The following is a 14,478-nucleotide window of genomic DNA, read 5'->3' as shown; positions in this document are numbered from 1 at the left end:
TTATTATTAAACATTTAATTTTGACGATATGGCTTTAGCAATAAACAAGCCGTTCTTTAATGTTGCCAACTGTTTTGTACCCTTCTTTTTTTTTAACTTTCTTAAAAAGTATCGGTTCAGGCACCATTAAGGCACCGGTACCGTTTTAAAAGTACCGCTTTAGCACCGGTATCCAAACCAAACAATACCCAACCTTTATATTGACTCTAGATTCAAATGTGTGACTAGATTAAATATATAATAAACAAATACAAATCTAAAAATCAAGGTCATAAATTCATTTTCTTTGCATTCATTTGATTCCCAATCAAGATACACTGGTAAGAATTGCTTTCCATTGTTAATATGTACTTAAAGACAGTTCTGAAATGCAAAATAATAGAATTTTAATCATGTGATAAAACATGTGATTAATCGCGATTAAGAAAATGTAATCGTTTGACAGCCCTAATTTTTTTAATAAATTTAACAAGCACCAACTCGTGTTAGGATGGATTTTCATCTCATAAATCAAACTGGAAGTGATTTTTTCATGGGTTAAAAGACCCTGATGTGAGGGAACTTACATCACATTATCCAGGAAACAGCTACAGGATGGTGTTCAACATCAGCTTCCCAAAAACATCTTTATTAGAACAGGATGATCATACTGTTGTCAGTGTAATATAGGAGAATGAGAGTGACACAGTCCTGTTTTCCTAAATAATGTACACATAACATTATAAGTAAGTGTGTGTGATGGATTAGGTTGGAGTCAACTATGGTAGTACATCCATGAAGAGATGCATAGCCTGCCAACACATTTTTTTAAGTTCTTGTGAGCTCACATATGCGTTTGGACTATGCATGATTCACCCTTTCCACAGCGACATAGAAACTTTTCTTGTCATCCAAACAGTGCCAGCCGATTGGTCCAATCTCACAATCTGCACAGATGAGATACTTGATTCTCCCCACGTCCTTAGTGAAGCCCACATTCTCAAAAGTGTACATGTCATCCACAAACCAGTGGGCGGTCAGTGTGTCCCCATCCACTGAGCCCTCTGTGGTGCTGAGGCCGCTCTTTTTCCGCATGGATGGTAGGAACAGCTGGTGGGAGAAAACACAGCCTCAGATGAGATGAAAACACTTTCAAAATAACTCAAAATCAGTATTGCAGTAGTTATGGACATAGTATATACATGAAAAGGTTGCCATGTATTCATCATGTCTTTCTTTGTATATACTTAGACCTAGACCTAGCTGGAAGAAAGATGTATGAAAATCTGAATACATCAGAAACCTCCACTGGCTACCTGTTGCTTTTCAAGATCCTCCTCCTAGTATACAAAGCTTTGAATGGCCTCAGTAGAATATCGTGCTCTCAGTGTATAATTTATTTGGTTTTGAATTCTCCTAAAGCAATTTACTGGTGTAGCTGTCTTAGCATTGTTGCTCTTGTATGTACGTATGTGTGTGAGTATATATGTGTATAAATGTACCCTTCTGCTTATTGCAAATTGTTGATTGGAAAATAAAAAATGTACTCTGGATTTTATCTAACTGGGCGAGGCACCCAAGTACAACCTATGTATGGGAAACACTGTACTAGATTATTACTGCTGATGCATTCATATGTAAGTAATATTTTACTGTTGTAGTTGGTCGAGGTGAAGCTATTAAGTTGGGTAGTCAATCAATCTAGTGGAATAAGTACAACGTTTCCCTATGAACAGTATTGGAGTGTAAAGTAGCATAAAATAGAAATAGTTATGTACCTAAAGTCTGTAAAAGTACACTTGAGTAAATGTGCATAGTTGCATTGTACCACTGGTGTTATCATGTAAAGCACCTTGGATGAAATTGTGCTGTAGAAAACTATTAGGTTGATTACCTGAGACCAGACAGATTAAATACCCCAAAAGCAATATATCAGCCACTAATGTTAGCCCATCGCCTAATATCAGACATACCTCTTTCTCTGTAAACACAGCCACCCCAGGACATAGCACCTTGGATCCGCAGCGTTGACACACGACAGACTTGCTATTCTTGCCGTCCTCAGAAACCAGGTCGGACCGGTCCGTGCTTTCTTTGGACTGTTGATTGTTGTCCATCTCGAACTCTGACAAACAGCAGATTTACTTTGATGTAGCTATGCACTAAAAAGGCTTGGGACTGGCCCAACCAAACTAAACCAAGGAACCGTAATTAACCGTAAGGGCTAACTGGCTTATAGTGCTATCTTAACGAAAAGAAAGATGAGGCGCACACACACAGTGTGTGTGGTGTGTGTGTGTGTGTGTGTGTGTGTGTGAGAGAGAGAGAGAGAGAGAGAGAGAGAGAGAGAGAGAGAGAGAGAGAGGGGGAGGGAGGGAGGGAGAACCGGAACTACAAATCTTCGGAACCTTTGTAGTGCGGAAGTCCGTGACAAAGAAACTCACCAAAAGAACCATGGATGTGTTATATTGGAAATAATCTTTGTACTCACAAACGTTAACATTTTTTATTATCCACAAAATATGAATTATGGCAATCTTAAAGCTGAACTACAGTCTGAGATATTTACGTTAAAGGGTAGCCAGATGAACGACAAACTGTAAACCCCACCCTTTGCATTTATATGCTAACATCATAATGCTAACACTGAATGCAACAGCCTTAAGTCCAGAAAAATAACTACATTACATATCTATAAAACATGACACACACTTGAATAAAGTCAAATAGGACGTACCTAAATGTTGAAGTAAAGACAAGGTTGAATGCGACAATAAAATCGTAAGACAGACTTAGCTAAACCTAGGCTAGCATACTAGCTGGTCTTGAAGTGTACCAGCCACTAAATGCTCTCGTCAGGAAACACATGGATGTGGTTCCTCATTAAACAAACAGGCTCTGTAGGTAATAATAATTCTGCCAATTTTGTTGACGTTTGAAAATAAATGTAATGTACAAATTAATAATTGTGACTAAACTATTTGAAATAACAACGGAGATGTACAATAAATTATGCATTTACCACAGAAGATATCTCCAAACACTTGAATATTTTTGAGGATGTTTGTGAAGATCAAATTTGAGTTAAGCAATGGTGGCAGAAATATTCTGATGTTTTACTTGTTACTTCTTTTAGATGTTATTATACCACAATGTAAAATACTCCACAATTACTCCACAAGTAAAAATCCTTCATTTAAATGTTTACCTTAGTAAAAGTACGTTATATTAGCAGTAAAGTGTACTTAGAAATATGAAAAGTAAAAGTACCTGTTATGCAGTGTGGCCCCTGTCAGTATTGATTGATTTTTCATTTCTGGTGCATTTATTTCTGTAAACAGCATTTTGTAATGTAACTATAGCTGTCAAATAAATGTAACTGAGTAAAATATACATGGTATCCGCCTATAATGTTGTGTAGTGAAGTAGAAAATAGCATAAAATCCTGGCTGCCGAGACTGGTTTTTGGGAAGGCCTAGACAGTAGAATTCTACCCTGAGGAGACTGGAGATGTAATATGTGGTATGTATGTCTGTGTTGCCCTTTATAACATGCTTGCCTACACTGATGCTGCAGCCAGATACACTCACCTATATGGCATCATCTGGAGAGTTTCTACCAGGTCAATGGAGAAGGTTGACTGCTGGAGGCAACAAGCCAGGACGACTCTCAACTGAGGCCATCACATGGCTGCAACTACAGCCCAAAACAACCTGAAGTAATTCCTGACACCACTGGATATTGTGCCCTGGCAGGAGCAGTCATTAAGAGAGGCTGTTTAAACTAATGATGTATATTTTGTGAAAACAGATGCAAAGCCTATGCATTCGACGCAAGAGGCGCGATAACGTCTCTGTTGAGCACCTCACAAAAGACTAGATACAGGATTCAGACAATGTATTGATTGAGTACAGTGAAGAAAATGTCCATCAACCGACTATGGGAGAGGAGTTTAGAGGAGTTAGTGGAGTGCAATGCATGATCCAAATAGAATTTTCTTTTTGTTGTTGTTGCATAATTCACTTTTGTATAAACCCCTTAAATACATAGGACCCTGTAATAATACAACAACTAATATTTCCTGTTTAAAAAAAAAAAAAAGTTAAATGATTCTGAAGCTTTAAAGCAGGCATGTTATCTCTTGAGTGCTTTCTAATTATGTCCAATTTATAATCCTGATAGTCTGGCATCCTGATAGTCTGGCATTTTAATAGAATTAAATTATGGATCAATTTATTTCAGCAAAAGAACATGTGAGGGAGTATTTTCTTGTGATGGACCCACACATCTTCCTGCCACTGTTCCTGTTCTAGGTGTTTGTGCGCTCAACACATGGTAACAGTTGATCTCTACAATTCATTACAACTGTTTTAAAGATAGGACCCCATTTTATATAGTATTATGTAAACACAATTTTGTATGGTTATGGTTAAAACATGTTATAAGCTGTTGACCATAAATCCTGTTGTCTTCACCCACTTGCTTACTGCTGATTAGTCTCTAGACCCTCCTCCAAAGTGATCTGGAGGAGGGTCTGGCTACTCCACATAGCATTCGGGGATGGGAGGAAAACGTGCTCTGGTTTAATGGCATTTCTTTAAACCAATCACAATCGTCTTGTGCGGCGCTCCGGAGCACCGGAGAATAGCCACGGTGCCACTGCAAAATAGGCTCGGAAGGAACTTGTTTTAGTGGAACATGTGTACGTTTAAAAGTTGTTTTAGTCGTGCAACAGAAAACTCAGATTGGACAGATAGTCTAGCTAGCTGTCTGGATTTACCCATAGACTCTATATAGAAGGATTTACCCTGCAGAGATCTGAGAAAAGGCTAACCATAGTCGTCCGGAGTTTAAAATGCCAACACAAAGGAAGTCCAAGACAACGGATATCCGGCCTAAATGAGTGAAATCTGTCTTCTTCTTTCACTGTCTATGGTGAAATCCGGCGGCAACGGAGCAATCCCGGAGGTGGAAAGTCAAGGATATAGACCATAGACAGTGAAAGAAATATAGACCAACTGCTGATTGTCATTTGCAAATGTCTTGGCTTACATTGTAAGAAACAATTGACAAATGGACACGTGGAAAAAAATTTATTCCAATATTTTTCCAAGATTACCATTAATAAATATTTATGTTTACATTTCAGTGAAATGTATGATTTATCACTTTCTACACAGGACATTACACAAAGTCAAGAATACACATTGTTTAAGTCTTTGTAATAAAGCTCGAATAAGTTGATCTAGAAAAAGGAGTCTTAAACAGCAGTTGATACAACCTATCCATGGAGTTGTAAGTTCAATAATGATTTCGATTGTATATATGGCAAGGAAAACAAGAAAAGTCAACATCTGGAAATCCGCGAAGCTCCCTTGACTGTTAAGATAGGCCGTTTTATTTCCGTTGGCCTAAGGCACAGGAATACTAAAAGTTTATATCAATCATACATAACACATTTTAAACCCCATATGGTGATTTAAAGTTTTGAATTTAATAGTATACACCAAGGTGCATTTGATATTTACACCTCTCATTGCATCTGAAATATAGCACAAAAGGAATATCTCTAGCTGACAAAAACACAACTGGACTGATCCAGATCTGTACATTGTGCATTGCCCAGGAACTATTACTCGAGAAATGAATCAATGATGTGTTGCGTGACTAAAACATGATGGCAGGGGAGTTCTTTTAACTTCTACATTTTAAGCATTTTAGTCTAACCTCAACTGACCAGATTTATTTTTGCCGTTGCAGCTTTTCTGTGCCATTATGTAATTTGAAAATCCTTTGTTTGGGAATATTGTCAATTAAGAATTCAACAAAATGCAAAGGAACTTTAAAATGTTTCAGTATAAAGTTCAAAGAAACTGAGAAATCAGCTTAAGTATCCAACCGCTTGATTTTTGATGATTTGATAATAATTCCAATGAGCATTCACCTTGTGTTACTCAGAAACATCGAAAGATCATATTTGTAGGATTTAAGATCTATGTTCCTTTAATAATAATGTATTTTACTTTGTTTCAATGTGATTTTAGATTGATTGACTGGGCCTTTAGAGTACAGTTCATGATTTATTGCATTGCGGGCATTGGTGGGTTCGTACTGGTCCTCCAGGTTTTAACACACAGCTGCACAATCAGTGTCAGCACAGTTAAAAAACAACTGGCGACATCTATATACACCCTATATGTGTATAATTTTATCCTCCTAATACAAATGTGTGAGCGGGCCCTCAAGTACCTAAATGGTCCTGGACTGCTCTATACCTCACTCCTGGTGGACAGTACATTCATCCTCTAATCTGCATGGAAACTGGGAGGAAGGATATGAATTGTTTACAGTATGTGCCCTCTGCTACATCACAAATAATAATCTATGTATTCTTTGTGCAATGGTAACAGACTAGGAAGAGGGGTTGGAGTGAGCTTCTAAGAAGTGACCATCAGTTTCAGGATTATACGATTTTGGTTTAAAATCCCATTTTGACCTTACTTGAAAATGTAGACTTCAAGTTTCATAATTATTGAAGTGCCTGTTGAAGTTTCCCTCTGCAGTTCAATGGCTAGTCAATGCTACTTTATTGGAGCAAAAAAAAGCCAAACAGAAAGACCACCAAAACCCAAACAAGATGTTAGCAAATCAGAAGTACAGAAGGAGCAGTAAGTGACTATATTGAATTCCAGCAGCATTTTAAGTGATTGTGTGTGTGAATGTGTGAGAGAAAGACAGAGACAGAGAGACAGAGAGAGAGACAGCGAGAGAGAGAGAGAGTGTGAGTGTGAGTGTGAGTGTGTGTGTGTGTGTGTGTGTGTGTGTGTGTGTCTATAATGAGTAAGTCACAGTTAGGCCTCTCAGAGTAGAGTGTCATCTGTGCATCCTCCCTCCAGGCCGTAGCGGAACTCCTGCAGGTTGGAAACCCCGTAGAAATGGATAAACGCCGCTGCCACGACCAGAACATGAAAAATCTGATGGGAGTGGAACTAGGACAGAAAGAGATGTTTATGTTAAAACCGCGCTGACATATTTGTATTTCTTTAAACCAATCACAACCATCCTGGGTGGCGCTAATCCCCAATTGTGGAGATAGCAAGAGGGGAGGAACATCCGGCACGTCAGGCTTTATCCTAGCAATGTACATGCGTTGAGCCAGACTATGAACACATCAAATACTAACCCAGATGTCACACTTTCCAGGAAAATAGCGTTCAGGGATCCTGGCTGCATAGAGACCAGCACCAGTGATATACATGGCACCCATCAGGTAGAACCAACCCATCTGGCCGACTGTGGTGGCCTTAACAAAGCCCTCCTCAATGGTGAAGTGCATGGTGGGGACGATGCCGCTAAGTCCAAGACCCATGAACACACCTAAGAAAAGCAAGGACTTCAGTTACTTTGTGTACTTTTGAAAAAAAGGTTAACATCTACATTACAATTATAATGTTTTTACAGAGAAAACACTGCATCTAAAAAGTGCACATTATCTTCAAATGGTTAGCACCTGCTCTTGTTGGTCTGTGACGAGGTGTAGAGAAGCGGTCCCACTGGGCCACTATGATGGCAGCAATGCCGAGGACACATACAATGGTGAGGTAGATAAGTCGAGGTTGAGGGGAACAATAGAACGAGTAGTACAACCAGGGCACGAAGGAGCCCATGATCAGGAGGGCAATGCCTGAGTAGTCAAGTCTGAATAGAGGGGGTGACACAGAGATAACAGCTGGGTTTCTGGCTGGATGCAAGTAAGCTAATGTTTTGTCATGTTTCTAAAACACATGTATAGTCCCCATAATGGAAAACAACTCTGCTGTGGATTTCTGATTGGTAATAGTTGTAATACTCACTGTTCATTTAGGACCGTGCATGGACACAATAGCAGTACAGTATACAGTTTGATAATTCATCCTAAATTAACTTGATGCTACAGCAGTCTGCCAGAGTAAATGCACTTATCTAGCAGATGTAACCACAGATCAGTATAAAGCTCTTCAGGATGTCACACAGATCGCTGTGGCATCAAGTTTGTTTCGACTGAACAATGGACCATTTTGCCCTGAATAATGATTGTGGGTGTATCCCTCATTAATTGTAAAACTATAGATGATAAGCTAGAGTTGCAGGTGTAGTATGAAGAAACATATGGATGCCTGAAATTAAAAACCTGCCTACTCCAAAACCAATAAGTCTAAAACAGAAAAAATACTTTGACAGTTACAAATGATTCCTTTAAGGCATACAAGGCAGGTATGTGAGAAGCAGTGTTTGACATTGTGAGGCCTTACTTGGAGAAGGTGCGAGACACTTTCTCAGAGTGGCAGTAAACGGTATGAAAAAGCCAGGAGAAGCTGAGGCATAGCACAGCTCCCAGGAAGAACATCCCAAACACCACTTTCTCTTGCAGCGGGGCCATAAAATACATGTTAGGCCGCAACATGGTTAAGGTGCCCAGACAAATGAATAAGATCAGCCCTGAGGGAAGAAAATAGTCCAGTTTTACTAACAGCCAACAAGAGAAGAGACCAGAGCTACCCAGTCAAAAAATATGTTATTGAACTAACATGTCTGGTTGTAAAATTAGAATATGCAGCTAAAACCTTATGTTCAACAATTTTAGAAATGTTACGTAAAGCGTTCTATTCTCACCTAACAGGTGAGTCCAGATGTTTCCTGTCTCAGTGTGAATTCTGAAGATGCTTCCAAAACAGGCCCTGAAGGAGGGCATAGGGGGCCGATGTCCATGCAGGAGGTAATCGTTGTCCTTTAGCCACTCTGGCAGAACATGGAAAGGGATTACCCTCCAGCGCCCCTCCCAAACCTGAAAAATAAAAATAGCTTTTACGCACAGACGCATATATTGACAATTACTATGTGGCCCTCACACTGAAAGCTCGCAAGGATGACGCAGAGACTAATGTTTTGCAACAATTACTTTACATGTAGTTTAAATGTCTAAAGAGTTCAAGCGCTAATAATCTTTATTGAGATTAAATGTCTAAAGAGTTTAAGCGCTAATAATCTTTATTGAGATTTAAGTAGAAAAGACACAATGTATTTTGTGTTATGATTAGTTGTGGAAGTTCCAAAATATTTTTGTATTTTCCAAGTTCTTTAGTAGCAGTAAAATCAACCTTACGCCTTACACCTTACAATTTGAAAATATAATTAATAGGTAGGCGAATTAAGAAATGTCTTTTGGATTTATTTTAAACTACCTTGCTTTTGGTCACTCTAAATAGCCACGTATACAATATAATGTATATTTCTTTTACCACTGAAGCCAGCATCATCGCCGTCTTTAACTTACTTTGTACATTAAGTTGGCCAGATCTTTTAGATAAGGGTTCTTCTCAATATCTAGATGTGTGTTAAAGCTATTTTACTGGCCAACAAATTATTTTGTTGTAAGCTGACAAATGTCTCCCATGGTGACTTGTGCATGTCTTATACAACACACAACATGTGTCTGACGTGGAATCCTAAAAAAAACCCACCACATGACACCCTCAAACCACACAGCAGTTACAGGTTAATCCATGGTTGTTGCTGTTCAGCCAGATCTGCAACTGCCACTGAAACCAATACACCTTTGAGATGAACAGGGAGTTGAGTTTCAGCTCATTTCTTTACGCCAATGCAATATCTATGCTGGGTGCCAAATTGTGTAATGTCATAAGATCTTTTATTCTCCTTATTCTGTCACATTTGAATGTTTACCAACCAACATTTAACAATCACAATCAACTCTGTCTTCTTTCTTTCTTCTCTGTTTATTAAACTGAAAAGACATCTTACCTTGTGTACAAACTCCTCCATCTTCTCCATGGCATGGTGAGCCTGAAGTGGTAAGGTCAGCACCTCTCCCACCTCATCATCCTCCTCCTCTTCCTCCTCAGCAAGCATTGAGGCTCCCTTAAAATAGATCACAAGAGAATTTTGAAGCAAATGAGCCATAATAACTACTCTCTGGGAATTTTGTGAAACAGTCCTACCTCTGAATGGACGCCTGCAGACGCTGCCGGTCGGCCCCCTCCCTCCTCCAGCAGTGGCCCCAGCTCCATCAGCTCTGCATCTGGGACATTGCAGTCCTCAGAGATCCGGCAGTCTGCATCACTTGCAGACCCGTTTCGGCCTGACATAGGGAGGCTGCCTGATGACCCACTCACAGCCTCTGTAATCTGCTTCAGGAGGTTCACTTCAGTTTTCTCCTGAACAACCAGAATCAAAATCAGCTTTACTGGCTAAGTATGTTGACATACACAAGAAATTTGACTCCAGTTCTCAGTGGCTCTCAATATACTCAACAAATTTACAGGAAGATACCGATAAAGACCTAGAGCTAAACAAAGACAATAAACTACATAAAGACAATCAAACATAATCACTATTATATACAGGCAAAAGGTGGAATACAAATAGTATCTATATGCAGGTCAGATTGTTTTTTATAATACAAGGTTGGTGCAAAAGCTGGAATAGGTTTTGCATAGATAATAAATAGATGTTATATATGGCTGATATATTATTGGTAATATGTATAAAAAAAAAAAAAAAAGTAATTGTAATTATTGATATTGTTCCAACAATGGAATTTGACCTGAAAGGGGATCAGCTGTGAGTAAGTGAAAACCCAGAGTATTTTTTTTAGGTCAGTTCCGTTAATGTTTTTTTCTCTGACCTATAAATGCTTGTCAATAAGGATAGAAGGTCTGACGTTACTTAGTAGGAGTGTTGAAATTAATAATGGCATCGACCTGGACGATTCTGCATCGATGCATTGACAGACTAGAGCTGCAAAGATTAATCGATTAGTTGTCAACTCTTAAATTAATCGCCAACTATTTTGATAATCGATTAGTCTGTTTGAGTAATTTTTTAAGACAAAAGTAAAAATTCTTTGATTCCAGCTTGTTAAATGTGAATATTTTCTAGTTTCTTCTCTCCTCTGTGACAGTAAACTGAATATCTTTGAGTTGTGGACAAAACAAGACATTTGAGGACGTCATCTTGGGCTTTTGGGAAACAATGGTCCACATTTTTCACCATTTTCTGACATTTTAGAGACCAAAGAACTACTCGATTAATCGAGAAAATAATCAACAGATTAATTGACTATGAAAATAATCGTTAGTTGCAGCCCTATGACAGACCATAATCGATTATTGCCTAATGATGTTACTTACTGCTTTTTTGTTTTTGCCTTTTGTCTGTTTTCTGCTGTGTTCACCATGTGAAAACCATGTGTAGCAATATATAATAATATTGAGGAGGTGACGCATCGAGATGCATCGGGATATCGAATTGATTATCTTAATTGAATCGAATCGTGAGACCAGTGAAGATTCACACCCCTATTACTTAGTCTACATATTTAAACAAAAACATGTTTGATATATTGTCACACACAAGTTGACAACAATTAAATATATTATTTACTGTATGAACTATCAAGGCGCTCTATAGAAATAAAAAAAATTGTCTTTATCTTTTTTGCAATTATGAGATTAGTATTATAGTTATTTATTTATCAGCCACAATACACAGGTCGGTCCTGAAATGACATATTGGTGCATCAGTGATAAGTTGCTCTATATACAGAGATGGTTGTACGTGTGCATATATTAATGGATACAGTAAATGTAGTCCATAGTCTGCATAACCTTACATTTTAACAATGCAAGGATATTATGTAGGTCTACATTCTATTAGTCAATGTGATTTAGTATTAGAGGGTTATTGCTGATCAATAACTAACATTTAAAGTGATAAACATGTAGCTACCTAACTGCCGATTTAAAATGGCTGGTGGTTAATCTCATGGATGTATTAGCTAAGAGAACTGAGAATCTTAATCTGGGTTTCATGCGAAATGTGTGTTTCATCGATCAGACATTCACAACAAGAGAACAAAGGAGCGGCTTAATTTATTTAACGTTACATCTAACGTTATGTCACCAGCCAAAATGATAATCGGTGGACAATTATAGTAGTGACAATACTCTAGATATAATATATCATACTGACAGTTTATACAGGGCTGACTGAGGCTGACAAAACAAACAAAGCGTTTGACCGAGTTACTGCTTAGCAAAGCCTGCCAGACGGATGTTGATTAGCACAGCGCCAGACGGTACATGGAGTACAAAATGTAAACAACCGCAAGATAACGGCTGACGGTATAACGTATATCCATCGTATATTAACAGTTGGCTACACTTCGTAGCAAGGAGCATAATTACATTTCAATTCAACATCACTGATTGCTTTACAAGTTAGCAGGTCACGGATCGCTCAATTATCTTGCTAACGTTACCTCTTAGCTAACGTTAGCGCTGAGCAGTTGCTAACTAGTCGAGCAGGCGACACTGGTTTGTGAATCAACTTGCTAGCAGCGAGATAAAAGTCTTTACGACGACACCAACGTATGATGTTATCTAGATAACCTACTGAACTAGCAGTTGCTATGGTAATTTAATGAAATGGACATAACATACCTGACAAGATAGCCTTTAAACCAGGAAGGTGAATTATTTATCGATATGCGAAAAACAATCCTTTGCGGAAGTCGAGAGCTCTTCCGTAAACCTAATCCCTACAACTTTAAAAAATAAAAGCACCAATTCATACGTAGGAAAAAATAACAAAAAGTCTTTACATATTTTGATCAGCAAAAGCCTCCACTTGTTTACATTTACTTCACAAAACGATTTACAACATGTGAATACGGAAATTATATATATATTAATCGTATACAATGCATTATTAATGCATTACTATAGTGATTTTTTGGGAAGATTATCTCCAATGCATTTAAGTATCCTGTATTTAAAATGATAAATGTATCACAAACGGTTTAGCATTTTTTTCTATTTAGAAGGTATTTGAGACCATATCAAATGTAGTCAATGTAATACATATTTCAAGCACAGTATTGTACATCAGATCTATTTGAAATGCCCTGGACATGTTTACTTTTAAATACAGTGCCTAACTTGGGGATACAATTCACAGTAAAAGTCACAAAAAGTGGATTAACAAAGCAGAGAAAAAGAAAAAGAAACAGACAGGGTTTGATCATGAATGAATTACTGAACGGACACAGGCCCAGGGGCCCAAAATGTCAGTGGAGTGTTGGAGTGAGTGGACTGGTGTTTTATGTTGTGTCTCAGAGGGTAAAACTAACTACTGTATGTCAAAGGTGTTAAGTGGTGCACTCAAAGGAAATTGTTGTATGCTTAACCACATTTGACTGGATAGAGAAATATACCATTTTGAATTAAATGTAAGTATGTCTGAACTTTACATGACAGTTTATAGTACATCAAACATTTCCTCAACTTGGCAAATAACAGACAATGGTTAAAAAGCTTCCCCAAAACAACTGTGTTAATATGGTCATGTGGTCGTGGCTGCCAAAACATAATGAAAGCCTAGAGTGACTGTTGAAGAACTGTAAAAGTCTGAAGAAGGTAGTTCAAGGGTTGAACATGATAGATTTTAAACCTGCACAGCTCGACCTAAAAAAAGGAGAGCAATAGCAATTGTAAAAGAAATATTCAATATGAAAAAGGTGACCTTCTCCCTAAGACTTTGTATTAATACATTTCAGAAGTATTGGTTAAAATGGTTATTAGTAGGAATATTGCATAGAAAGATAGGAAATATCTTTGTTCCATCTAGTTTATTCACTTATGTATTTATTATTTTATTATCTCTAAGTAGGCTATCTGACTAAACGTAGTTTACTAGCAGTATGTTGTATTGTGATCCAGGCACATTCTGTGGATACTTGCCACAAACAATTGATCATCTTGGTTTTGGATAGACTGAGATTAATGCGGACTATATACAGACTTTATCAGTTTTGTGCTGTCCTGTGGGGGCTATCTTAGTTAGTCGCTTTCCTCTTTTGGGAATAATGTCAAAGTAACCTTTAACAAAAGATTATAACTGACGATATTGAGTTGTCTTTTATCCTTTGTACTTTATTACCGTCAGTGACCTGACCCTTCTGTTCTGTTTCTTTAAAGTGTATGTGGTTTACCCTAACACTTAAAAATAAAGTTTAAAAAAAATTGTCTGAAGAAGTAGCTATTAGGCTTCTCTCTGTGCGTCTGTAGACACCTCGCCACGACAACACCTTATTGCCAGGTTAGTCTTTTCTTTTATAAATATTCACCTTCATTACGTGCAGGTGAACACACATTTCAAAACGAGGTAGAAATGCCAATATTAAAACAACAATAGGCCTTTTTCAAAGCAGACATTTTGATAGTCATAGTAGAAAAAGGTGTTGCTAAATAACATTAATGATGGCATTGTACTATTCAAGTGTCCCAGTAAGCCATGACAGTGTGATAGTGAGCCAGCATGCACAACACCGGGACCCTGAAACTGAAGCAGCAAAATGGAATTCAACCATTATTATTAATTTATTATTTACAACTGTGCTTTTCCTACTGTGACATATCAAAATGTCTGCTGTGGAAAAAA

At 37.9% G+C, this 14,478-nt stretch overlaps 2 protein-coding genes across 5 annotated transcripts; both read right to left on the bottom strand.

Annotated features, from left to right (window-relative positions):
* Nucleotides 1-607: 607 nt before the first annotated feature.
* rabif (RAB interacting factor) lies at nucleotides 608-2,870 on the bottom strand. Of its 2 annotated transcripts, XM_031322525.2 has the most exons (3): nucleotides 2,717-2,870; nucleotides 1,953-2,104; nucleotides 608-1,089 (listed from the first exon to the last, which is right to left on the bottom strand). In XM_031322525.2, exons 2-3 carry the CDS (start codon nucleotides 2,094-2,096, stop codon nucleotides 841-843), a joined length of 393 nt encoding a protein of 130 aa, XP_031178385.1. In that variant the 5' UTR covers nucleotides 2,097-2,104; nucleotides 2,717-2,870; the 3' UTR covers nucleotides 608-840. The 2 variants fall into 2 exon arrangements, with proteins under 2 accessions (XP_031178385.1, XP_031178394.1); XM_031322534.2 differs by lacking the exon at nucleotides 2,717-2,870 and having other exon boundaries at nucleotides 1,953-2,271.
* A 2,183-nt stretch (nucleotides 2,871-5,053) lies between these two features.
* On the bottom strand, nucleotides 5,054-12,627 carry adipor1a (adiponectin receptor 1a). Of its 3 annotated transcripts, none has more exons than XR_004897625.1 (9): nucleotides 12,480-12,627; nucleotides 9,978-10,193; nucleotides 9,781-9,897; nucleotides 8,632-8,803; nucleotides 8,271-8,457; nucleotides 7,490-7,677; nucleotides 7,163-7,356; nucleotides 6,777-6,968; nucleotides 5,054-6,698 (listed from the first exon to the last, which is right to left on the bottom strand). XR_004897625.1 is itself a non-coding variant. In XM_036002255.1 (9 exons), the coding sequence occupies exons 2-8, from the start codon at nucleotides 10,122-10,124 to the stop codon at nucleotides 6,840-6,842; spliced, it is 1,134 nt and encodes a 377-aa protein (XP_035858148.1). In that variant the 5' UTR covers nucleotides 10,125-10,193; nucleotides 12,480-12,627; the 3' UTR covers nucleotides 5,054-6,697; nucleotides 6,796-6,839. The 3 variants fall into 3 exon arrangements, 1 of the variants encoding a protein (XP_035858148.1); XR_004897626.1 differs by having other exon boundaries at nucleotides 5,054-6,697; nucleotides 6,788-6,968; XM_036002255.1 differs by having other exon boundaries at nucleotides 5,054-6,697; nucleotides 6,796-6,968.
* Between the last annotated feature and the right edge of the window lie 1,851 nt (nucleotides 12,628-14,478).

This window comes from Sander lucioperca, chromosome 6 (genome assembly GCF_008315115.2).
Source record: "Sander lucioperca isolate FBNREF2018 chromosome 6, SLUC_FBN_1.2, whole genome shotgun sequence".
Classification (NCBI taxonomy): Eukaryota; Metazoa; Chordata; class Actinopteri; order Perciformes; family Percidae; genus Sander; species Sander lucioperca.
The sequence above is the reverse complement of the archived record's forward strand: the minus strand, read 5'-3'. Positions and strand labels throughout refer to the sequence as shown.